Below are 25,879 nucleotides of genomic sequence, written 5' to 3' on the forward strand. Positions count from 1 at the left end.
AGCAACTCCCAATAGATGTCAGAAAGAATAAGTTATATGTAGAATCATAGAATATTATTATATTTATTTGTATCCCGCCTTTTGCCCAATACTGGGCCTCAAGGCGGCCTTACAAAATTTAAAACATACATTGTAAAACCTAGGAAAAGAAATGTACAAAAATAAATAAACAAAACATTAACGTTTCAAATACACGACAAAATTATAAGTCATTAACATAGATGGAGGACCAGATAATTCTCCAAAGGCATGCTGGAACAAACAAGTTTTAGCCTGCTTCTGAAAGCCCATCAAGGAAGGAGCCAGTCTAGTTTCCCCAGGAGGAGAGTTCCAAAGCATTGGAGCAGCCACCGAGAAGGCCCTCTCCCATGTTCCCACCAAGCGCGCCTGTGAAGATGGTGGGACTGAAAGAAGAGCTTCTCCAGAAGATCTCAAAGTATGGGCAGGCTCATAAGGAAGAATACGGTCTTTCAAATAGTAGAGTTGGAAAGGGCCTAGAAGGCCATCAAGTCCATTCCCCTGCTTAATGCAGTTCTTTGCCTTAATGGGACAGTATAAGGTAGGGATGTGCAGACAGCGAGGGATTCCCACAAAGTCTGTCTCTCAAGACTCACATTTTGTGTATTGTATGTGGTTGTGCAGAGGTTCCACTCAACCTCTTCTAGCCTCTCAAGTAGTGTGCTTTGTCTTTTCTGTTTTCTGGCAGTTGCAAGGAATCTGTTTTTATGCTGACCTCTATCTAGGGTCCTCAGATAAATTTCTTCTCTGTGCTTCTGAACTCTGAATGATACGTTGCTCATTGTCTCAGTTAAGTTTAGCCACTCTAATTGAAAATAGAAATCTGTCCTAAGAATTATATACCCTTTCAGAAATCCATTGGAAGTATGTAAATGGACAAGCTTAAAGATGTTTAATTGATCTCTGAACTACAGTTTAAGGGGGTGGGAGATAGAACACTGCCATTCCATCTACCCCTCTATATTTCAGACAAATATATCCATCTCTTACTTGCTGGGTTGAGGGAGGCCATTTTTCACAATAGGGTATGAACAGAGAATCATGTTTCTCTAGCATTTCTCTAGCAATTGCTAGAGAGTGAGAGGAACAGGGGAAGTGAAACCCTGCTGCTTCTCCTTGATCTCTCATCAGCTTTTGATATCATTGACCATGGTATCCTTCTTGACTGGCTCCATGAGGAAGAGCTAAAGAGCTGCTATATTGCAATGGTTCTGCTCTTACCTGCAGCATCAATTCCAGTGAGTGGCATTGGGATATTGTTTCTCAGCCATCATTCTGTAAGGTGCAACAGGACATGATATTGTCCCCAATACTTTTTAACATCTATATGAAGCTGTTGGGTGCAGTCATTAGGAGATTTTGGGTATGCAGATGACACCCAGCTCTATTACTCTGTTACATCTGAGTCAGGTATGGCTATTCATGACCTGGACCAGTATGTGGCTGCAGTGGTGGACTAGATGAGGACCATCCATATGAAATTGAATTTTGGTAAAACAGAGTCTCTGTGTGTGGGTAATTCTCAGGTTGAGGAGTTGGGTAATTTACCTGTCTTGGATTGGGTTGCTCTGGGGATGATATTGGATTCATCTTTTTCACTGGAGGCACAAGTGGCCTCTGTGACAAAGGAAACCTGTTACCAGTTCCGGCTGCTATGATAGATGCAGCTATTCCCAGACAGGGATTGCCTGGCCACAGTGATCCATGCATTGGTAACCTCAGGGTTGGATTATTGTAATTGTTTTATGTAGGATTTCCTTTGAGATTGGTTCAAAAGCTGCAGCTAGTGCAGAATGCAGTAGCTAGATTGCTCAGTTGAATTTCCTACCACACACATTATTCCTGTGCGGAAAGATCTGCAATGGTTGACAGTTGGCTTCCGAGCCATATTCAAGTCTTATGACTCTAAAGAGCTCAGGACTAGCCAGCTTATCTAAGAGATCATCTTCTTCTATATAGCTCCACCAGTCTTTACATCCTGAAGGGAAAGGTTTACTTACTGTACTATAGCTATTGATGTTCACTTTGTTCTGGTATGGAGAAGGCACCCACCATATGGAATGATCTCCCCACTGAGAACAGGCAGGCTTCTAGTGTGGATTGTTTTCGCAACATGTTTGTTCCTTAGGCATTTCCCTGATGGCTATCATCGCCAGCCACTCCTGATTATTTTGAATGAGATATTTTATTGTTTTAATACTGTTTTATTATTTTACTGATTGTTCGTATTGTATTTTGTTATAATTTTATTTTTCTAATCACTTTGGAATTTTTTTTAAAAAAATCACTATATAAATTTTCTAAAATGAAATATTGAAATACAAAATAAATAACAATCATTGCCCTCCTCTTGTGAGTGGGAGTGATGTGCTGTCATTGGACAAAATCCAGTTCTCCCAAGTTGACTTCACATCATATACCCCCAGCCCATGAAAGCAGCTACAACTGCTGCAAATTCTAGGGCAAACCAGCAATACACACATACACACCATAGCCCTTCCAAAACATTTACTCAAAATGCAAGATTTCCCCCTTTTAATTCAAAGCATTATTGAGACCAACATTCTTCCTGCCTTTCCCCATAATTCCTTTTTCTATGTCATTTTAGTAGACGGGGATCTGGTTTTGGGAATAAAAAGTCAACAAAGGTTGAATTCCTATGTTATTTATGGATATAAGTTATTTAAAACTGAAGACAGAACTAAAAACCATCATTTTTTAGGGAGCTAGACCCCATCGGAATCTGAGGGAATGTTTAAATTCCTGGGTGACAGCATAGCATTTTAGGAGCCTCAGCAATCAAATGCCTAAGATTCTTCCAGTCCTGTCATAAGCTAACATAGCTACTTCAAAATATTTATATTCACAGGTTTAATTGTTTCTGTTTTTAACTTTGGTAAGATGGTACAAGTCTTTGGTTTTTTATCTCCAATTATATGTAATAAATTTGAATATAAAAATTGAATCTTCGTTATATGTGTAACACTTGAAAGAACTGCTTGGTTGTATATCATTGAGGGTATCATTGTTTTGTTTTGTTTTGTACAGTGCCATGAACATTGATGGCGCTTTATAAATAAATAAATAAATAATAATAAAGGCTGGCAAACATCCAAAGATCCACTTTAGGCATGTCCAAGATTTAGGCATGCCTAATAGGAGTTCTGTCATTGCACAGCAAATCCACTCTTACTATTATCACAAGGTGCTTTAGCAAGTCCCCTCAGTATTAAGAATGGTTTGCTGGATGGCATAGGGGCCGTGCAGAACTAGCCGTAGAGTAATAGCAGTGTGTAGCTGATAGGATGAAATGCAAACAATCACAAATTCTTTTTAATTGCTCCCAAAGCTTGCTTGAGTTTATATTCCAACTTTTTTCTGTCTTACAGATTTAAAGAAATATGCATTGTTACAATTTTATTCTGGAATTGATGAAGTGGAAATACAGATGAAACCAGTTGGCGCATTATCAACTGAACAGGATTATTTCATTCAGCTCTCCAGTAAAAGGTAACAGCCAGGCTGAAATAGGGCCCAGTTCAAATGTAACATTCCCATCTATTTAAAACATTTAAACCCAACCTTCCCTAAAAGTTCAAGGCAGATAACCAAAAGGGTAAAATTCAGTAAAAACAATTAAAATATCATTATTAAAAAGAAGCAAAGCAGCAGGAGGTAAACATATAAGAACAGCAATAAAATAATCTATGTTTCAGTGAAGCCAATAAAAAGTGAAGCCCTTTCTAAAAAGGAAAGTCTTCACAAAGTGGCAGAAGATAATCAGGGAAGGGGGTGAGGCAGATTTTCCTGGGCAGGGAATTCCAGACATCTGAACCTGGAATTATTGGATATACATTAATCTTTACTAAGTTTTGTTTCATTTTAAATAAGGTGGCAAAATGCTTGTGGATTCCTCCTTTTACAATCTATTCATATAGTTGTGTGGATGGAACTATATATTGGGAATAATTGTCCTTCTCTTGTTTTTAAGATGGTGATCAGGAAGAATGGAAATGTGTAGGGCGAGGAGTTTAAAAAGTTGTACTTTATATCTTCAGGAGAGGTTGCTCAAGATCAGCCTCCCCAACCATGTGTTCCCTAGATGTGTTTGTCTACAACTCCCATCATCCCTAGCCACCACAGCCATTTGATATGCTGCTGGGGATGATGTGAATTGTAAATGAACACAACTGGAGGACGTCACACATGACCTGCATTCCAGGCAGCTGGAAGATAATTAATCACCACTGTGATTAAATATAGAACACAATTGTGTTCTATATTTGAAAGCATCTTACAGAGATCTCTTGGTTCTCCATGTTGGAGACTCTGGCCCTTTTTACACCATTGTTTTTTGGAGGGATCATACCTGTGCATCCAAATGACACACTGGGGATCCCAGGAGCAGGTAGGGACAATCCCTCCATTTCTTAGGTGTAGAAAGGGCCTCTGATTCAGATTCTTAGCCAAATACTTTACCTTAAGAACTTAACGATTTGTTAGCCAATCCTACCGCTCAAAGCTGTAGAGAACATCAAGTGATGTTGCTTTAACCCTTGGTAAAGGAAAGAAAAAAGATATCTAAATTTTAATTGTTTGACATTTCAGAGGTGTTCCAGATGGTTTACATTGTTCTTTCTTCTGTGAGAAAGGCTACTCTTCTGTCACATGCATTGATGTGTTAATAGTTGGACGCATAATAATAAGCCTCAGCAGAAACTGGTCCAGAAAAATGGACACTAGTATATCATGGCTCTGAATGAATGGTGGTGAAAAATTTTGAGGCTTTTTAAAAGGGCAAGATTTACAGACCTAGGGCTCATCTACATCAATCAGGATATTCCACTATGAGAGCGGTATGAAAGCGGTATATAAAAGACAAGAGCCACACTACTGCTTTATAGTGGTATTGAAGTGCACTGCAGGATCTACACTAATGCTTTATAGAGGTACTGAAGTACACTGACAACTGTTGGGGCCCATGGCACATCTACACCAAGCAGGATATAACACTATGGAAGCAGTATGAAAGTGGTATATGGTATGTGTCAATGGGCCCCATCAGTTGTCAGTGCAGTTCAATACAGCTGTAAAGCAGTAGTGTGGCTCCTGCCTCTTATATACCGCTTTCGTAGTAGAGTATTCTGCTTGGTGTAGATGAGCCCAAAATCACTTTGAAGTCTAAAAAGCAAGCTTGGATACATACTCCGTTTATATTGTTCTCATTGGATGGTGTAAAGTGAAAAAACTATCTCTATTGAAGCTGGTGGTGAAGTAGTAGTTACCAAAGTCTAAGAGAAGGCATAGCAGGAGACAAAGTCATGGCAGTGTAAAAGAAGAATGTGAAAATTTTATACCTGATTTGGAACTTTGGCACACCATAGTTAACATTGGATAGGACAAAACTGTTAAAGTAGAATAGTTTAGCTTGGTAGTACTGTAGTTTTCACATACTACTAAAATGAGAAATTTAAGTAAAGAATTAAATAAAACCAGTCAAGAATTTTAGTTATTCTGTATTTATGTTGAAAATATCAGCAATAAGGAAAACATAACAAAACTTTGTGGAAAGGAAACCATGCCAGGGAATTCAGGAGAAGATTATGCATATGAACATATTTTTAAACTGTCAGTAAACAAGAAAGTGTTTTTAAATGTGTCAGTTTTAAATTTGCATCTTACTTCCACATTAAGAATCCACTCTCTTCTTTCATTTCTGCATAGACAGTCTCTGTAATAATTGCAAGTACTAGATTCATGAACACTAATTAGGGATGAGTTTTATGAATCAGAAGAACTTGAGAAACCTTATTTTAACACTTGCTTCAGTGTGGTTTGTTAACCAAGCACAAGCCTTCCCGAGAACCCGTGACTTATTGTTGGGTTGTTGAGGGTAGCTTTTTCTGAAGATAGTTTGTCATGACATATGAACCTGCCAGTGTGGCTTGTCAGTGGACAAGAAAGTTCTCAATGTGTTTTTTACACATTTTTCAGAAGCAGAGGAAAAATTACACCTGCAGTAATTACAGCCATACTCCAGCAGTAATTGCACCCACCTGCCCAAAAAGCTCTATCTAATTCAGGAGCACTTTCTAAGTTCCAGTTCAAGAAAAATGCCGAAGTAGGGGAGGAAACCGATAAGTGTAATTTCAAGACATAATGCAGTGAGAGGATGAAATTGACAAGTGGGAGTTTATTGGCTCCCTGTCCCCAGATCCTGATCCCTTTTCAGAGCAGTTTCATCATTCACAACATTTCTTTTCAAGTGCTTCTCAAATGGGTCCACCAAAGTGGAGTAGGTTACGAACCTACTTGAGAAGCACTGAAAAAAAGGAAAGAAAAATATGAACCCATTTGTATACTTTCCAAGCACTTTTTAAATATTTTTAAAAGGTTTGAAATGGAAAAATTGTGCAGAAAAGCGGTAGTGGTCAGAGCAGGGTGGGAAGCCAGGAAATTTTCCCTCCACAAAGGACACCTGGATACATGCAGGCTGGAAGACTAACGGAGGGAGGGGAAGCCACAGCAAGCCACACAGTGCCCTATCAACTTTTGGGAATAATGTGCATATTTTCATGACATGTAAACCAGTCTGCTCTTCTCCATGTTCCGTAGTGTTAAGATTTATGTTAGAGATATTTCTTAAACCTTTTTTTTGTGAAAGAATGTGTCTACTGTTGTTTAGTCAAAGTATATTGATGATACCTGAAAGTGCATAATTGTTTATATAGTTTGAATTTAAATTAACCATTTTTGTTAAAACAGGCAACCACTTGAAGAGAGGGTCATGACAGGAGCCTTTATGAATCAAACTTGATTTAAATAGGGCTCCACCATTTCTCCTTACTCTCAGTTATTGACTTGGTGTGCATGTAACAATAACCCAGACTATGGGTTGAGTATGGATTGTCATTGAATCATGGATTATTCTTATGTGTGAACCTTGCACTATGGTTTAACTATGGGCTGTTAACCACGCACAACCCAGAGTTCACAGCCCAACAACAAACCATGGGCTCTCTTCCTGGGTTGTTTGTGGTTAACAACCCAGAATTAACTCACAGTGGAGGCATTGCTTCTAACAACAAGACATGATTCAGCATTGATCCATACTCGACTCATACTCTGGCTTGTCATTGCGTGTGAACCAAGCTAGTCCCTTGTGCAGACAAACTTCGCAAGCTTTTTGTTTGTTCCTCTATGAAAATAATTTTCATTGTAGTTTATTTATTTATTTATTTATTTATTACATTTCTATACCGCCCAATAGCCGGAGCTCTCTGGGCGGTTCACAAAAATTAAAAACAATCAAAGTATAAAACAACAGTATAAAACCATAATATAAAATACAATATAAAAGCTCAACCAGATAAAAACAGCAGCAATGCAAAATTACAAATTTAAAACCATGTTATTTAAAATTTATAGATTGTTAAAATGTTGGGAGATTAAAAAGGTCTTCACCTGGCGTCTAAAAGCATATAATGTAATGTAGGTGCTACCTTTCGGATATTAAAACAACTCTGTTAGTAATTCCTAAGTATAAAGGTGCTAGTTTGAGCAGTTGTTTACTGTGCACTCATATTCTCCCGATCAGTGCTAGATTGGAAGTTATAATATTACACATGCTATTGTGATTGTCAAGGTTTAAAATCATCTTCTGTATTCTGTGTGTATGGTTAAGCTCATTCTCTTTATTTAGTTATGGCTATCAGTCTTTGATTATAGAGAATTCCAAAAAATACTTTATACTTCTGTTTTTAACAGACGATAGCATCACTAAGGTAGGTGGAAGTTGAAGTGGGAACATAGTTCAGGTATGACATAGTGACCTTAACCCTCTGGTGCACGTTAGAGGAGGAGATCATCAGCATCTGCTTCTGGTTTTAAGCTAACCAGAGTTACCCATTACATCTGACCTGGTTAGTGAGCAGGTTAGGCTTATTTGATCCTGGCCTGTTTTGAAATAACCATGCTCTGTGGCCCTCTGGATGTTCTGGGACTACAACTACCAGTACCCCTTACCATTGGCTATACTGGCTAGGATTGACAAGAGTTGCAGTTCAACAACATCTGGTGGGCCACAAATTCCTCACCTCTGCTTTAAACCAAACAGAGCTCCATCAGTTTGGATGTAATAGGATACTCTAGTTTGATTAAAATTGAAAGCATGCAATTTTCCTTCTGGCACGCAAAGCAGGAGAGGAGAGAGAGTACAAGCCCAAGCAGGTTTGAACTGTATTAGGAGGATTCTTCTGTTTGTGTATGTGTGTGTACACATGTGCACACAGTGCATTCCATGAGGTCCCTGTAAGTGAAACTGAGCCCCATCCGAGAGTGGTAGGTGAGTTTTATAAAGTTAATCATGACCCACTATCCCAAAACAAATAGCAGTAATTTTTAATGTGGGGTGAATAAAGAGGTACACTTGGAGATCTTCTGATAGGTTAGTTTTTAATCAGGATAGATTTAATAGAGAATTATGAAGAATTTAAGTGCATTGACACACTGGCCCCCCAGTTCAGAAATAAAACTAAACCAGGACTTTGTGTTATGTAAATGAGTCTGGTCAAGTCTTGGACTCAAATTCCCCTCTTCTCTGTTGTGGCTGCAGGTATGAGATGGGAGGAATTCACTTTCAGGTTTAAACTAGCTTTAGCTTGTTGTTACATTCAACAAGAATGAACTGCGATTAATTTAAACTATGGAACAAGCTAGGATAGAAACCACAATTTCCCTCAGCAAGTGTAAATAACCCTTTCTGCTACTGTGAGGGTGAAGAGAGACATAACCATCTTAGGTGTTGTGGAGATGATTTGAACATGCATTCTGGAATGTGTGTTAAAATAATTTCCACAACACTTTCACCCTTAGTTTCCTTCCAATAGTCCTTACAGGTGGCAGTGCCTGAAGAGCAGCAATGTCTTTGCTCTTCCTGTAACCCATTCACCAGCAAAGAGGTATCCATGAGCACCACTTTTGCCACCATCGTGCACACCATGCATGGCTCTGTCCTTCAGCAGCAGCAGCAACACCTTTGCTCACTCTGGCTGCAGCTACGCTTCCTTGTGCAGAGAAATGGCAGCTTCCCTTTCTCCCAGTAAGTTTGGGGAAGGGGAGGAATCTGCCCAATTGTCTTTTCTGGAAACAGACTCTGAGATGAAATAACATCTCAAAACTTAAGAACATCTCGGGCATCCACAAGTTCTCACTTCATGAAATCAGTGCAATAATGATCTTGATCATTTATCAAAGGTTTGATGCAAATGAGATTACTGTTATAAACCAGGAGTGATTATTTTAATAAATACTTGGACCTTTTGGAGATGTAGCAATCGTGATTTCTTAACGTTTGGTACCGAAGTAATACTTTATTTATTTATTTATTTATTTATTACATTTCTATACCGCCCAATAGCCGGAGCTCTCTGGGCGGTTCACAAAAACACTTTACTGGTGTGGGATGCAGCATTATCCATTTCTCTCCCTCAGCCTTTACCCACTGGGCCTTAGTTGATAGTAGTCAAGCAATAACCACAGGCCATGTTTAATGAGACTTTGAAACCAGCTTAGAATCCTTTTAATTTTTTACTTGAAATAATGCACAACTGCCAGTCTGGCAGTGGTAATTCACACTCCAGTAGTGGGGTGGGTGAGTGTGGAGAGAGTGAATGCACAATCCCATGGTCTGATTCATCTGAAATTTTAGTGGTTGTCCCCCCCCCCCAATATTCCAGAATTCTTAGTGTTTGCTAGTTTAATTCACTTATTCAAAGTATGACTGGATTGGGCAATATTATGTTTTCCTCAAATTTGAGAGTTACTAAATGTCTTCATTAAACTAATTGTTTATGTTTCTGATTTCATAATTGACACTAATACACTCATTTTCAAAGAATTTGTCTGTAGTCATAGATGGAAATATTTTTTGAAGTAGATAATTTCTATCTCAAGTCTCCCCCATTTGAAATCTTAGAAGTTTAATAGCTAGTTTCACAAAGTAAAAGAAAATGCAAAGCAAATGAGGTCATATCCTGCATTGTTTAATGTCAGGTACCCTTAAAAATGTGTTGGCAATCTATCAATTTCTCCCCTTTCCCACCCTCCCCCCAGAATCTATCCCAATCTAATTCAGAATATTTGTTTTTGTGAAATATCCTGGCAGTTCTTCTGTAATTGCCTACAATATCAGTGCCATATTATAACAAGAAGACTGAAAAATCTAACCCAGGTTTTCTTTGTCTTCTTCCACTGCCCGTAAGCAGGAATTCCAGCACATCATTCTTCTGAATTACTTAATATTTTGTGTCGTAAGGGACACTGTACAGGAAAACAATTGCCTTCAACATTTTATCCTTAAAGTCTTTCAGTGTTTTGTCTGAAGGGATGGCAGGAGGGGGGAGATTGCTTACTGAAGGGGACGACAGTATTCTTATGCTAATCCAGTCTGTGGATAAGGAGCAACGCAGCCGTGCAAACAATGGAAGTGGAGCCAGAAAGTCTGCTGTGTAGTCTAGCACGCCTTGAAAAGCATATGAGGCAGGGCGCCTAGGGCTGCTTAAGGGGAGGGGCCCAAGAAAAGGGGAGCGTTTTTACTCCAAGTTATTTTATGGAACTGGCAGATGACCAAAAGAAGGAGCCTTGACGTAGACTGTGAGAATTAAAGATTTGGGAGGGGGGTGGGGAGAGAGAGACAGAGAGAAAGGAGTTGTTGAAATCCTAGCTTTGCCTGTATTTATTGCTTGCCTGCACTTAAACTTCAAATTCAGCATGAAAAGATTTTGATGTAGATTCTACTTTGTAGAATTCTACACACAACGTTTATTTTGAAACAAAGACATCAACTTTGAACCAAGCCTCATTATAGTTTGACTTCATTAAGACTTACATGGTTAAAATGCGAAAAATTACTGACAGGCAAAATGCCAATACGTGTTGGTTATATTTATATTTAACACTTAGCGGTGTTTTACATAATTATTCACACTCAGCCTTTGAAGAGACAGGCCATCATATGTGTGTACTGTGGAATTACAGATGAGGAATACTATCCAGCTGGGTTTTATTTAAGTGATTGCTTATTCCTGAAGTATTGAATGTTGCATTCTAATATGTCGGTTATGAGCTTGCATTTCTTGCTAGAGAATAATAGCACGTATTTCTTCTTATTTAGTCCAATACTACCTCAAAAGGCAATAATATTAAAAGTGAGAAGATGAATGCTTAAGAATGCTACTATTTGTGTAGCAAATCAATACTCTATTGGAATGCTAAATTATTTTTTATCTGCAGAGTAGAACAACAATTAACTGGGCACCTGGAGAGTATATTCCAGAATGTAATAGTGAAGGTGATTAGTGGCATCCATAAATTAACCAACATTAGTAGTTTTAACTCTTACGTCTTTTAGGGAGAAATCCTAAACTGCTTCACAGCGTAGCTGACTCTCTCCTAAGCCTTCCCAGTGTTACAGAAGAAAACTCCACCAGTGATACACATTGAGGGACTTGGGATACCATTCCAGAGTGTGTGTGGTTTTGCGGTGGGTGGGTGGGTGTAGAGGGGTCCATAGCTCCAAGCCTTCCTTATTCCCTGAATATGCTCCTAAACAGACTGATGAATAAGTACACCAGCTCTGGTACTTAATTCCCCCACACCATAGTGGGAGGGAAAACATAAAAGAATTGGAGAAAATAAAAAGTGACAACAGCGATACACACCCATCTTCTGCCTTGGCCAGCACAAGTGCTAGATACAGCAATGGTTGTGCCATGGATCTTCCCCTCCCAAGAAGATAGGGTTGTTCTGCGAATGTATGCAGTCTTCGTTATGAATATTGTAAGCATGTTTGAGGACTGCAATCAAAATTCAGGATACAAATCTACTAAATAAATATATGTTACTTACGCGACATATGTTACTTAAACTGCCTTGAGTCCAAGTACTAGGGAAAAGGCAGGATATAAATAAATACAATACTATGAAGATGGAGGAGAAGGTGTTTTATAAGAATTATTTTAACGTTTATATTGAAATGCTGTATTGAGAATAATCAGAGGCAAAATATTTTGCCAAATAGTAGAAGGCTTTTACAGAAGTATGGTAGGAATTGAAGCACCATGTGGTTTTGTGGTAGTATGCAGAATACGTGCCTATATAAAATGTATTTTCAATATTTTGAAATTTATTCTGACATGATTTCTTCTGGAAATAGGCTTGTCAGAAGCAACGATGTTTCTATAGCTGTGTATTCATAAACTCACGTGTCTTTTTTAAAAAAGGATCTGGAATTTGTTTGAACTACTTATTCTGAGCTATTTTCAACCTGCAAACAAACCCAACATATATTGATATATGACACGGTAATTGAAAATCTTTAAAGTATTCTGCAGTACAGAATCCTACAGGCAAAGCAGTTGTAATATATTTTATTGTTACATTAAATGATATGAAATACATTGTGGGGTACACTCCCTTTCAATCCTCGCTGATATAGACAATGATAGGAGACTGAATTGTTGGCCACACCGTTATTAGGGACCTTGAAGGTTTGCAAAAAGATTCAAAATACAATTAAAAATAGATTAAAGCCTTGGAGCAAGCATTCTCCTTGGATCCTGACTGAGGAAAAAAACATGGAAAGAGGCAAGAGAACTTTGGGAAAAGAGGCAAGGAAGGAAAGCTAGCAAATGTGTGTGTTTGATGGTAGTTTGGTAGTGGTTGTGTTTATGCTTGGTTCACAACCCTGAATGGTACCTATCAATGGCTACTAGACCTGGTGGCTAGGTGCTACCTCCAGTATCAGAAGCAGTAAGCCTGTATATGCCAGTTGCTGGGGAACATGGGTGGGAGAGTCCTTTTGCACCATGTCCTGCTTGTGGATCCCTGGTCAACAGCTGGTTGGCCACTGTGGGAACAGAGTGCTGGACTAGATGGACTCTTGGTCCGATCCAGCATGGCTCTTCCTATGTTCTTATGTCCTCTCCCCATTTTATCCTCACAACCAGTGGCATCTTGTGGGGCAAATGTGGGGCCAAAGAGTCATGAGAGCTGGGGTCATGGAGTCACAAGAGGCAAAGGACTGAGTGGTGTCTCTGACCCATACAGCTCCACCAGAAAACATCCCTTTGAGCCTATATTAACCTGCTCCACCAGCAAGTAATTGCAGAGTATGTTCCAAGCATCCGAAGCAGTCCAAGGGTGGTTACCCCATCCAGTTCCCCAATATTCCAGCCAGAAATGCATGATTAGTCATAGGCCTTAGCTAGACCTAAGGTTTATCCCGGGGTCTTCCCTGCCTGCTCCTGGGATCCCCTGTGTGTCACTTAGATGAACAGGGATGACCCTGGGACGATTCTGGGATAAACCTTAGGTCTAGCTAAGGCCATAGTCTCCCTAACCCCAGTCCCCCTGTAGTCAAACCAGAAACACTCACACATCCTGCCCAATAGATCATGAAAACAGATGGATTTAAATGAAATTTATTCACCACCACCAGCAGCAGCAATTATTTTTTTAAATTAAGTAAAGCAACAGTAATCATCAGTCAGAGAAAAATCATGTATAAATCTCTCTTTAAATAACTAGCAAGAGAACTGCAACAACCTCCCCACCACTGTTCATATAAGCTAATGGTTTAAAAAATTACCTGGGAGTAAAACCCATTGCACTCAATGGAACATACTTCTGAGTAGACGTGTATAGGCTTGCACTGTATGTTAAGCAGCAGCAACAATCAAATGGAAAGAAATATTTTTAATTTAAAATCCATCTTTAAATAAATAGTAAGAGAACAACAAAGTACACACACACACACACACACACATATATGCATACAAAAAGCAAGCAAAGAGCTTGTTATTGGTAGAATTGTTGTGCTGGCCCAGTTGGCTGAAGTCCTCAGGAAAGTAAATGTCACAAAATGCATACACTCACCCATACATCCTCTCTCTTACGTTTTTTCCTCTTTACACACTGACTCTTGGCCAAGCAAAACATTCTCCCTGTTGTTTCCCCTACTCTCTTGCAAGCACACATGGATTTAAGTTTCCTTCAAACCCATTCTCCCCCACCCCAAAATAATTGCCCCTGTGGAAGGTTGTAAAAACCTCTTTTCAGGACAAAAATGGGATGCTTAAACCCTCCTCTCCTGAAGCATTATGGTCCTGATCTGTGTTGGGGCCATGCATGCTTGCAGGAGAATAGGGAAAACATTCTGAGAACAGTTAGCCTTCTTGCTTTCTGCTCCAGCATAGAATGGCGATAGTGGCTGCACAGCCATATGATGAGGTATACTTTTCCTATCTTGCACTTCAAGGCTCACTCTCTCTACTTAACAACAGCCCTATGAGGTAGAGTAGGCTGAGAGTCAGTGACTGACCCAGAGTCACCCAGTGAGCTTCATGGCTGAGCAGGGACTAGAATCTGGATTGCCTGAGTCCCAGTCCAACACTCTAACCACTACACCACACTGGCTATCAGTCATAGCTTCAATCATAATAGAGGTAGATATCCTAGCATGCTAACATCAGGATTCTATTGCTCCTAGCTACCTTGAAACCTTTGACCATGCAACCTTTCCCAGAAGAATAAATACATTGGAAAAAGTGCTAGGCACAAATTCAAAATACACATTGTATGTGTACAAAGCCGTCATGATTGTGTTTCTCAGTAACAAAAGAGAGCCCTATTCCTACCCAAAGTATAATTCTCATTCATACAACCCTCAGAATTTCTCTGTCTCTGTCCCTGTAAAGATTTTTCTTTTGCAGATTTTACTGCATCATGGAAAAAAGTTGGGGAAACAATTATTTCCCCCATTTTCTGTAAACTAACTTTCAAGACAACAGCAACAGATGAATGGAGCACATCTACTCCAAGCAGCCCTAAAATGCAGATGCTCTTATTTAAATGGCAAATTAACCATATGTGTTTCAGTGTGTTCCTCTATCTCCTATTTGGGTTTGCTCATGTGAAGACTACAACAAAGAACCATCTCGGAATCTCTAAGGGAGCACGTGGCCTTTTTCCTTGCCTGTACCTTTTAGATCCTAGGTGTGCTTTTTCTCATTGGGTCAAATACTTGTGATGTGGAAGTTCCATGATTGGAATGCCCAGTGTCTTTCATTTTGAAAAAGCAGCTGCAACAAGAAGCAGGTTTTCAGCTAATAGGCACTTAGACCAAACAGTTTTCATTAGGACATAATGGCAAGAGTCATAGTATTATATAGTTACCGAAGTTGCATAAGCTGATCAAATTGAAAGAGAGATGCAGGGAGGAGGTTTTGCACTTTTTGAGGGGGAAAATAATAATAATAATAATAATAATAATAATAATAATAATAATAATAATAATAATAATAATAATATTTATTTGTTACCCGCCTCTCCCTCTGAATCGGATACTAAGGATACTATGTGGCGTCTGTTCACAGGAATGCACAAAGCTGTTAAAACTGATTAATGCTCCATTTGCTTCAGAGTTTTTTACAAAGCCTATTTAAACTACAGTAATTGAAGTTAAGTTTGCAAAGGCAAGGAGTGTGTGCATCAGGCATAGTTCCTATCAAATGTGGGAGGAGGAATGCAGAGCTGAAGACAGTCTGTTACTTAGAACACGGCAGCGTCCACTAGTAGAGGAGAGACAGTATACCACAAGAGACAGTATAACCCGGAAGCATTCTGTAGAGGCCCAGGAGAATTGCCTATTCTAGCCTATTTAGAGGCTTCCTTGCTGGTCTCACTAAGCATTCCTCCTTTGAGCAAAGCTTGGTAGTTCCACATAGACTGCATCACTGCTTCACATTCCTCTGATGACAGATTAAGAAGTTGCTGCTTGGTACTTAAATTAATTTGGGGGTTCACAAGGAGTCTATGGAATGCTGTCTGTACTGATCATATCGCATGTTTTTTGACCTTTGAGTAGGCCTAATAAAAGTATTACATTAATATGGATTTGGCATTTTCCTTATGGCCAACACATTTTCTTCTTGCATTGGGTGCGTGTATACAAGTAGGAACTTTGGTTACATAGTACTTAAGGGACCCTGTGTATTGCGGAATTAGTGACAAATTTGGATTATTATTTTTTTGGTTACATTTTTCTTAAATGCAAATAACACTTCCTCTTTACTTCCTTATATTCAGCAGGGTTCTGGGTACCAGTTCTAATAGCTTAGCTTCAAAGCCAATGGAGGAATTTAAATTCTGCACGGAACTACCAATTTGTTAGACATTGTATATGGTTCTGTATCAACATCAAATAATAAAAAAACAGATTTTACCATCTAATTAATACTATCATAGAATTTTGATAGTGGAAAGAACCCAAAGAAGAAGAATCTAACCCTTTATCCTGATCCATGGCTTTGGCCCTGCATTCCTATGAATTGCCTCCTCCGTGCACTGTGCTAACATTATGTTGCTGGATATTGTGGACTTTCTACAATTTTGTTGTGAAGTTAAAATGGAGAGGAGAAAATGTGTTCCTTGCAAGAGGAAAAGAGGTGGGATATAAATGTACTAATATATAAAACAAATACAACTTTGGAACTCCATTTCCTTTTGAATTTTGTCAGAGCCATTGTCTAAGCATCTTTTAAAGGCGACGTAAGATCTTTGTATTAGGGCAAGCCTTTAATGGTCAGGGATAAGCAAAGGTTTATTTTAGGAGCATGTGTTAGTCCTTGTTGATAGAGGTCAGTTATAAATCAAGTATATTAGTTTGCAACACAATAAGGAGTACAAGTGAACAAGGCCTGACACTCCAGAAGAATAAGTTTAGTGCAATTAAATCCCCAAGGCTTACGCAAGTTAGCCATGCCGCATGTCATGTGGTAAGGTAAAATCAGCCAGATCATCAGCCTGTTGATCCCCAGGGAAAATAGCTACCTGGCTCCAGATATGGGTCATGAAAGCAGGATGTGCAGCTAAGTTTTCCTGACTAACTTCCACCTCTGATTGTTGAGAAGGCAGAAAGAGAAGAACGAAACCTTGAAGGCATGGGGCATTGTCTTGGGTTCTTACAGTGGAGCCTAGATAAATTCATACAAAATCCTTCATGTATAATCAGCCTAGTCCTAATTATTAGGGGGGGGGTTGTGCTTTAAATCTTCCTCTTATTGGTAGATTTTATACTTCAGCAAAGTGGGGAAATTAGCTCACTCGCTGATCAAGAGTTGTATTTGATCACAACATTTTACAGAAAAAAGGAACGGTTGCTTATTATACCAATCCCCTAGCACAGGACTGTCTGATCATTACTAATAATGGTAATAGAGAAGGAAGAGATGGGGGCTGGAAGTTATGGTTCCCCAACTAAGGAGCAAGAAAGGCGCTAGGGAAATGGTGAGGGAGGGGTTGGGAGCTAGGGGAGACAGTTTTGAACTTTCTGGATTTTTTCTCTCTTCCTTATATGAAAATGTAGTAAGCTACAACATCTTTAAATATATGTTACACTAAATACCTTGCGTTAGGAAAGAGTAATCATTTTGCTTTTCAGACAAAAAGATTTTATTCAGATGTTGCTTAAAATATTTTTTTGAGGAAAGGAGTGAAAATACGTGTATATTTAGGGGGGAACTTCAGTGATTTCCCCTTAACGTTTATTTGCATTTTTACCTATTATTAATGAACATGTTTATACTGCCTTTCCTTATGGCAGTACCCAGGACAAGATACAAATTAAAACTGCACAATGAAAAATCAATATAATAAAATCAGAAGGGTTTTTTTAAGCAAGAACAATGAAATCAAAGACCTAAAGATTAAAGAACTAAAATATTTATTTACATTTTTGAAGTAGTTTGTATCTATATTGTGTTTTGTTATACATGTATTAGTTTGTGTATACACAGATAGGTTATTCCATTGCACTGGTTCTATTTCTTGTGGTAAGGAAACTGCTTTGTTTCTTCATTACTAAAAAGTCACAGATGTGTGAAAAGTAGGCCACAGGTCGAAGGCTCCATGCCCCCTGCATGCGCAAATTGAAAGTGACAGACACCTCTGTGCTCCGCCAGTAATTTGCTTCCATGTTAAATGCCTATGAAGCAGTAATTAAAATGAAAAGTTCTTGGGTTCTGCCAACAGACAGATTGAGTTATTTATGGTAGAAGCAGCCACCAACAGTAATTGCAGCACATCCTTGAACAAATACAAGTTTTTTCATTCAAGAATAGCGCCAGGCTGACAGGGGTCAGGGGGTCAAGCCCACTCAAACAAGAGGCCAAAGAAAGGCAAAATCAGTGTTCTGTTCATCTTAACACAGAATCTGTATTGTCCGTATTAACTACTTAGGTGTTCAAATTGCTGTTTATTCCTTGGAGAGCTAGTTAGACTCTGTTAATCATTGCAGAAACTTCACTGAGAGGTTACTGCAGCTGTGAAATTTTAATATAACCGTGTTTGTCCACTTTATTCCTGAAAGGTGATTGAAAGTGGTAAAGCAGTTTAACTGCCTTGCTTTTTGTGCATTTAAGTAAACATTTTAAAGGATTTTCTAGACAATCTTGCACGGAGATATTTTTTTCGCAATACAAGTTTGCTCACTGCATGAAACTCCTCTGGTAATGTGCTACATTGGGTTGTTAGAATGGGATGATTATCAGTCTGATCCAATGCTGTTGAAATTAGAATTTTGAAAAATCTCAGTTTTTAGTTTGAGTTGCATAGATGTGTGTAATCAGCTAGATATATTTGAGTTAATTTTAAAATGTTGCGTAGTTATCAAATACAAATCAGTGGGTCATATTTTAGTTCTGTTTATATATTTATGTGAATGCATTTTTCATTTTAAGATCCTACTACATCTTGCCCACTTGAAATGCTTCCCCCTTTGTATTTTGCAGCTAGCATTATCATATCTATCTGTTCAAAAATGTAATATCATTTGTTTTTCAGAAAACAAGTTGGAATAATTAAATCATTACTTCAACTGGTCACCAAATTTCACTAAGCAATCCAGCTTAAAACTTGTCAAGCAGCAGGGCAGTTTGCCAAAGTTGACAGTGAACAGAAAGGATTTAAATGTGAACAATGATTTGTCTGAAAGTTTACATCAGATTGCTGGGGTTCTGTATATTCATCATTCTTCAAGTTCAAGGTAAAATCACACTTCTAAAACTTTGATTTTTAAGAAATGTTTTTATTTTGAAATGTTGATGTGCATAGGCAACATTGTTTTATATTTGAACTGCATTTTGAAATAGATGCTGATAATCCATTGTAACTTTTGAAAAGCTTTTGAAATCCAGAAGCTTACAAAGCTGTTTAGGAGTGTGACATGAGAGTTGTTGAAAGGGCAAACTTTTACGGCCACCTGAAAATGACTTGCATCCTTTTCAGTAACCAACACTGTACTTAAAAAAAAAAAAGGCAGTTTAGATTTTAGCAGGGGAACTTGCTAAAACGTCTAAAATAATAAGGCATGCATGTCTTTAACTTGCAGCTATAGCTAACAAGATAATTTCCCTGCCTTCTTCAGCCCATTGATTCCTGTTCAAAGGCAATATGAAAGAACTGATTATCAAAACTAGCCTTTCCTAGTTGGCTTTATGTTTCAGAAACTCTACTTTTGGGTCAGTTTGGTTTGGAAAGTGTTTTGAGTTGGCACATGCTTCTAAATTTCATTTACTTCTTGAGCTTTGGACTTCTGTGCAGGCTCACAATTTTAGAAAATCTGTTAAAGCACACCTGCAATGGTAATGGGACAATTTTACTGTGAATCTTTATGGATTTTTAATTTAATTTGCAAAAACATAGAATGTAGTTTAACCCCTTCTCAACTCAATGGCAAAGTTCCATTTCATTTTAAAAAGTACTGAATTTGCATTTATTGAAACCGATTAATTTCTGTGTCAGTATATGGTCTTATCCAGTGAGGGTTACATTTGGTGAGCTTCAGGTACTTTTTGAGTGAATATGATTTCTGTAATCTAGGCTGCTAACAGAATGTACATGCATTCAGAAGAATCTGTTAGCCACCCTTAAAGAGGGATCTGGGTAGATATAGCTGTTTGATAGAGATTGTGAAGTCATTATACAGATATATACATCTGAGTCACTGACAAGAATTTCAGAGCCGTGAGCTGATTCATGGAAATTTATGCACATAGATGACACTTTGTTTAAATGAGGAAGTAGAGGTAGTAGAATCTGAACAGAAGGTTATCTTTAAAAAGAAATTACTGTCTCATGAAATTTCTGTGTCATGATATAGGTTAGTTGTTTTCCTTTTAGTACTTTTTACTATTATGGAGAATTTCTAAAGTTATATACATAATTTTGGCCAGTGTATTTGTTTATTTTTAAGAATGCATAGACTGCACCTAAGTGGAACTCAGGTTGGTATACCTTAAAATGTGAACTCTTATCATAAAAAACAAGGTAAAATATTAAACAACATTACGTAAAATTGAAAGGAATAGCTATTCAACCAGCTACAAATACAAAATAATGTCAACCTATCACTGAAAATACAGTGTGGGCATCAGGCATATCTCCCACAGGAGGGTTTTTCAAAGTCAGGGTGCTACTACAGAAAAGGTCCTCACTTCTCCTAAAGATGAACTTCTCCTAAAGATGAAAAATAGAGATGATAATGCATAAGCACTAGCACCTTGAATTGGCAGTCAATGTAGTTCCTTCAAAATTGATGTAACGTAGCTCCTTCTAAATAGTCCAACCAGAATGTTAGCAGCTGAGTACTGTACTAATGGAAGCTTCCAACCCATTTTCAAAATCAGTCCCATGTGTAACACATTACAGTTTAAGCATGGATCATAGCAGGAAAGGCCTACTGCTGGTGAACCAGCCAAAGCTGGCAAAAGGTGCTCTTGAGGCCACTTGGGCCTCTAGTGACAATACTGGATCAAGGAACACCCACATGCTGTTCCTTGAGGGGGAGTGTAAAAACCCATCCCCCGTGGTGTCAGGATTCAGCTTCCATTTATTGGTTCTCATCCAGGCAAAAGTTCAGCATCGCCTAACTATGATGACAAAGGGAAATAGAGCTGGGTGTCATTTGCATACCACACTCCAAAGTCCCAGATGACCTTACCCTGTGGCTTCGTGTAGATGTTAAAAAGAATGGGGGATAAAATAGACCTGCAGGACTCCACATCTCAGATGCCATAGCACCAAGCAGAAACCCCTCTCCCCAATACTACTTTCCAAAGCTGTTGCTGGAGCAAAGAGTGGAAGCACTGTATCACCATGTCTCCCAACCCACAGAGCCAGCCTAGCCAGGATATCATGGCTGATGGTATCAAAAGCCACAGAGATCGAGAATCAACTGGTTGCCCTCTCCTATATCTTCCAATAGAGGTCATCCATCAGGGTAACCGAGGTTGTTTCAGTGCTAAACCTTGGCTAAATCTGGATTGGAGTGGATCCATATATTTTTCATTAATAAATAGCTGTAAAGATTTCGTATGTTTCAGTGATTGTTCTCTCACAGTGCAGAGTTTGCTTAACTGCATTGTTTCTATTTGATATTACTGTTTCATCAGATTGCTGTTCCTAAAACTTAGGAAGCCTAAACAGGATGTTGTTAATGATTGAAAGGACAGACATTCATTTTAAACATAAGCTATTTCTTGTATGATCGAAGTAGATCAGTTTCATTACTAATCAAAGTCGATTCTGTTTTGAAAGAACAGTAGGTGTTCGGAAAAGCCTTGCAGATTATCACACTCATTGTCCATGTGGCCATAAAGCCTCACAAAAACTACACTAAATACAATATATGCTTCTTTCCAATCTCTGTGAAAAATCAAAATGAAACAAGTGGGACCTGGTACAAAATGATGCAGTGTATCCTCACCTCAGGATACACTGCACAGCACCTCAGCGAGTGCTGAGGTCCCATATCCCAGTAGGGTCCCACTGACAAGAGCCCTTGGACGTCTTCTTTCTCTTCCTCCTCATTGCAACCTGCCTTTCTTTCTGGCTCAGCCAGACAACAGTGTGGTGAAAAGGAGGAGTAGCAGATGCCACTGTCTATTTGCTCATTGGCTCTCTGCCTATCAAAAAAGCAAATGGTAGCAATGATGAGAAAGAAGATGACAACCAATTGCAGTTGGTAACAATAGTGGTTACTAGGTAGACTCACTGGGGGTGGGGAGGGACATTGAAGAATCTTGTCCAAAGGCCCCACACACACACACACAAAAAAAGCCTGGATCAAGCACTGCCTCACCCCCTAAAAGGAGTGTTCCTGTTCAGGCTGCCACCTCCAGGATATTGTAAGTGGTTCAAGCAGGCCAATTCACTCCCCAGCTTTCTAGTTTTCTTTCCTTACTGACACAACATTCTGTGATTCTTGGAGGGCAATGGTCATGTCCAGTTCTCAATGGGCTGAGTTGTTTGTTTGTTTTTTTGCAAGAACTACTTCTTTTAACGCCCTTACGCAGAGCATTTTTATATCTCCCTTTTGTTTCTCAGTGGCCCAGTTTTGGTTCCAAACTTGTTGGCATCAACTACTTCAGTTGGCTATTAGAAGGAATGATACATAATTTTTAGTCAAATGAATATTGACAAGCACTTAATAGGGCAGTACATAGTAGGAATTGTTCCGATATTACATTTCAGACATATAAGACAGACTGGAGACGATATTAACACTCAGTCTCCCAATTTCTGAGACAGCAGATAAGCAGTTAAGATGTCCAGCTTTTAATTTAAGAAGTGAAACTTTAATGCCATGTTTTCTTTCAAAGCGGTTAAAACTGGGAGAGAGGTTTTAGTTACCTGTTTCCTAAAATGTGGATACTGTGGCACTGTTTGTTGTAACAACTTAGGCCCTGTGCCCATCATGGATAATAATTGACATGGAGTTTAGAACTTGGATTTATAAATATTTAAGTATTACAGGAAGCTTAGATCAACCTGAGTGATTCTTAGGAACACATAAATCCTGAGTAGCTGCCTGACTTATTTTGTTTGGGATAAAGAATGAGAGTGCACTGGGTCTGCAGAGGACTGATACATGGTTTCATGCTTTATCCAATACTAAAAGAAGCACTAGCTTCATTCAGCAGTTAGTCTGTTTGTACATCTTTTCTGGGATTTGGTTAGTGATTGTAAATATTATCTTGCTTACAATTGTGGGTAATTTCCATATGAGGGTTTTTTTTTGTGCTCAAGACATTTCTTTCTGAAGAAGTCCCTTCACATTTTTTATGCTTGTTTAGAATTAATGGGATACAGTGACTTGCCTAGCTTCTGTTGCTATGTTTACTGGAAGATAAAGAATAATACTTTATTTGGATAATATTTTCATCCAACCTGCTGAAAATAGTGTGGTTCTTCCAGAACCCCAACAGCACGGTCCCAGGAAAATGTGCATAGGATTGCACCTAATGCTGTTAACATGGAGGATAGATGCAGCCCACAGTTAAACACACTGAACTTAGTCCCATTGATTCAAGTCTATGGAAACGCTCAGTTACTCCTTATTGATTTCCTGATTGACAAGCCTTGAGACAGGCATTTGAACTAGAAACCTCTGCTGCTATTATTATTATTTATTTATTTATTTATTTATTTATTTATTTATTTATTTATTTGTATAGCACCATCAATGTACATGGTGCTGTACAGATTACACAGTAAATAGCAAGACCCTGCCGCATAGGCTTACAATCTAATAAAGTTGTAGTAAACAATAAGGAGGGAAAGAGAATGCAAACAGGCACAGGGAAGTGTAAACAGGCACTGGGTAGGGTGAAGCTAAACAGTATAGAGTCAGAACAAACTCGAGAAAAAAACAAGCCAAAGCAGCAGCAGAACGAGACATTTTACTTTTCATTATGTTCTTTTAATAGCTTCTGAACATTTTTGATAAGGTATTACTTTCAAAGTTTTTGAAAAGGCATTGACTTTATGTTAATATCAGCGGGGGGAGTATATGGTCTTGACTACAATGGACTTATCAATGCCTAGTAATGCATGCAAAATATGACAGCTATAGATAAGAACTCCCATGTTTTTAAAATATATTTTATTCTAGGTACTTCATACATGAAACTATTTTTCTCTTTATATAGTTTTCAAATGGAAACTTAACGTGATTGCTTATTTAGCAGATGGATGAAATATCCTAGGATGGAACATTGCACTGAAACTGGATTCTTACTATTTGAAAAAGTGAATTAAATAGTATTTATAGAAGCAAAGGAACTTCATAAATAAATACAACCTGAATATATGTAGACCTGGTTCACACATAATGACAACCCATGGGTTGTCGAGACTGTGTGACAGCAAGCAAGTGCGCTGCCTCCCCACCTGCTGGCTGCTTCCGTTTTCATTCAGTTTATCAAACAATCCAGTAACACCCCATTCCTTGTTTGCTGCATTGTCTGAACCTGGCACTCTGTGTTGTTGAGCAGAAGTGGTAGAAGACAGCATGCTTGCTTGTTGTCACACGGCCCTGACCATCCATGGGTTAATTAATTAACTTATGGTTGGTTGTTATGTGCAAACGAGGTCATATTGTGGTAAAGATATAATTTCATTATCCATAATTGAATTTTTTCAAGTTTAAGGCAATGTGTTGGTTTTAAATAAAATGATTGTGCTCTTGAGGGAAATTTATCCATAGGCTCTTGAGATGCAGCTGAAATGAAATTGCTGTATGAGAAAGAATTTTAGAAAGCTGGAGGTAATTTTAAATGGCCTCTTTCACAGACTTTCAAGTTGCCTATGAAACTGCCAGCAAAATGCAGGGGCTTTTCATATTATTCATGAAATCCATGGCCATTCGCTCATTTCCAATGGCCTATGTTATTTAAGGATCCATGTTTTCTCTTAATCAAAGAGGTACTACAAACATTCAAGTGGCTGAAGATAATGGGACTTGTAATCCAATACATCTGGAGGGCACAATGTTGAGGAACTATGCTATAGAAGTATTCCTGCCTACAGAAGCTTGCAAAATTGTTGTTTATAAAAAGTGGGTGGAACTAAACATTCAAGAAAAAGACAATTTTAAGCACCTTAATTCTTGAGATAATCTCAGAAGGTTCTACCAAAACAGATTTTGTGACCCATTGTTTGTCATCAAGTTTATAATCTTGAATACACTTGGAAATCAGTTCTATTGAAATTGAATGCAGCTCACCTACAGGTAATATCTTATTGAGAAGAGAGTTGAACCAGAAGGTCTTTAGAGAGGCCACTGCTGCTTAAATTTCTAAATCTTCAGAGCAAGAATATGTTACAAAACAAACCACTTAGTTCTTCTTTATGGTATACAGGGCAGAATCTAGACAGCATGCTCCATGGGACAGGGATGAAGACAGATCCTGATCAGAAGAAGCAGGAAGATGGAGTAACCGTAGCTCCAGAGGACACATTGCCGTTTTTACAGTGCTACTGTTCAGGGCACTGTCCGGAAAATGCCATTAATAACACATGCAAGTAAGTATCACTGGGACAGTATAGGCTGTTTTCTCACAAGGTTATGAAGAATATGATAAGAACTATACTGAGGTTAGAGGTTTCAAAATCTTTCCTTGCTCCTCTCATGTTTTTCAATTCCCTTCTTCCTCTCTATTTAAATTATCATACTTTTATGTTCTGGTAAAATGACTTCTATTATTTAAAATGGTGCAAATCGGTGTGTGTGTGTAACAATTGGATTGCATTTGACCTTCTTACATAGCATATTTGATGTAGATAAGGGGATTTAGTTTAGTTAATTCTTTTGTCACTTTAAAATTAAGGCTTTTTATTGCCCTCTAGTGTTTGTCCCTATATAGCTTCTACAATGGGGTGTTAATTTTTGTGTAGATAAATCTAGTAAATATGAATTTTTAAATGGAAAATCTGTCAAATAAAGGCATATGCATTGAATGGC

General features: G+C 38.4%; 1 protein-coding gene across 1 annotated transcript in view; it reads left to right on the forward strand.

Moving 5' to 3' along the window:
• BMPR1A (bone morphogenetic protein receptor type 1A) overlaps positions 1–25,879 on the forward strand; it is a 73,858-nt gene that overhangs the window by 30,574 nt on the left and 17,405 nt on the right. Inside the window, exons 2-4 of the mRNA XM_063133113.1 lie at positions 3,408–3,528; positions 18,919–19,120; positions 25,278–25,440. Coding sequence (XP_062989183.1) covers positions 19,054–19,120; positions 25,278–25,440 — 230 coding nt within the window. The 5' untranslated portion in view covers positions 3,408–3,528; positions 18,919–19,053. The remainder of the gene's footprint in view (positions 1–3,407; positions 3,529–18,918; positions 19,121–25,277; positions 25,441–25,879) is intronic.

This window comes from Elgaria multicarinata, chromosome 8, assembly GCF_023053635.1.
Source record: "Elgaria multicarinata webbii isolate HBS135686 ecotype San Diego chromosome 8, rElgMul1.1.pri, whole genome shotgun sequence".
In the NCBI taxonomy this organism is placed as follows: domain Eukaryota; kingdom Metazoa; phylum Chordata; class Lepidosauria; order Squamata; family Anguidae; genus Elgaria; species Elgaria multicarinata.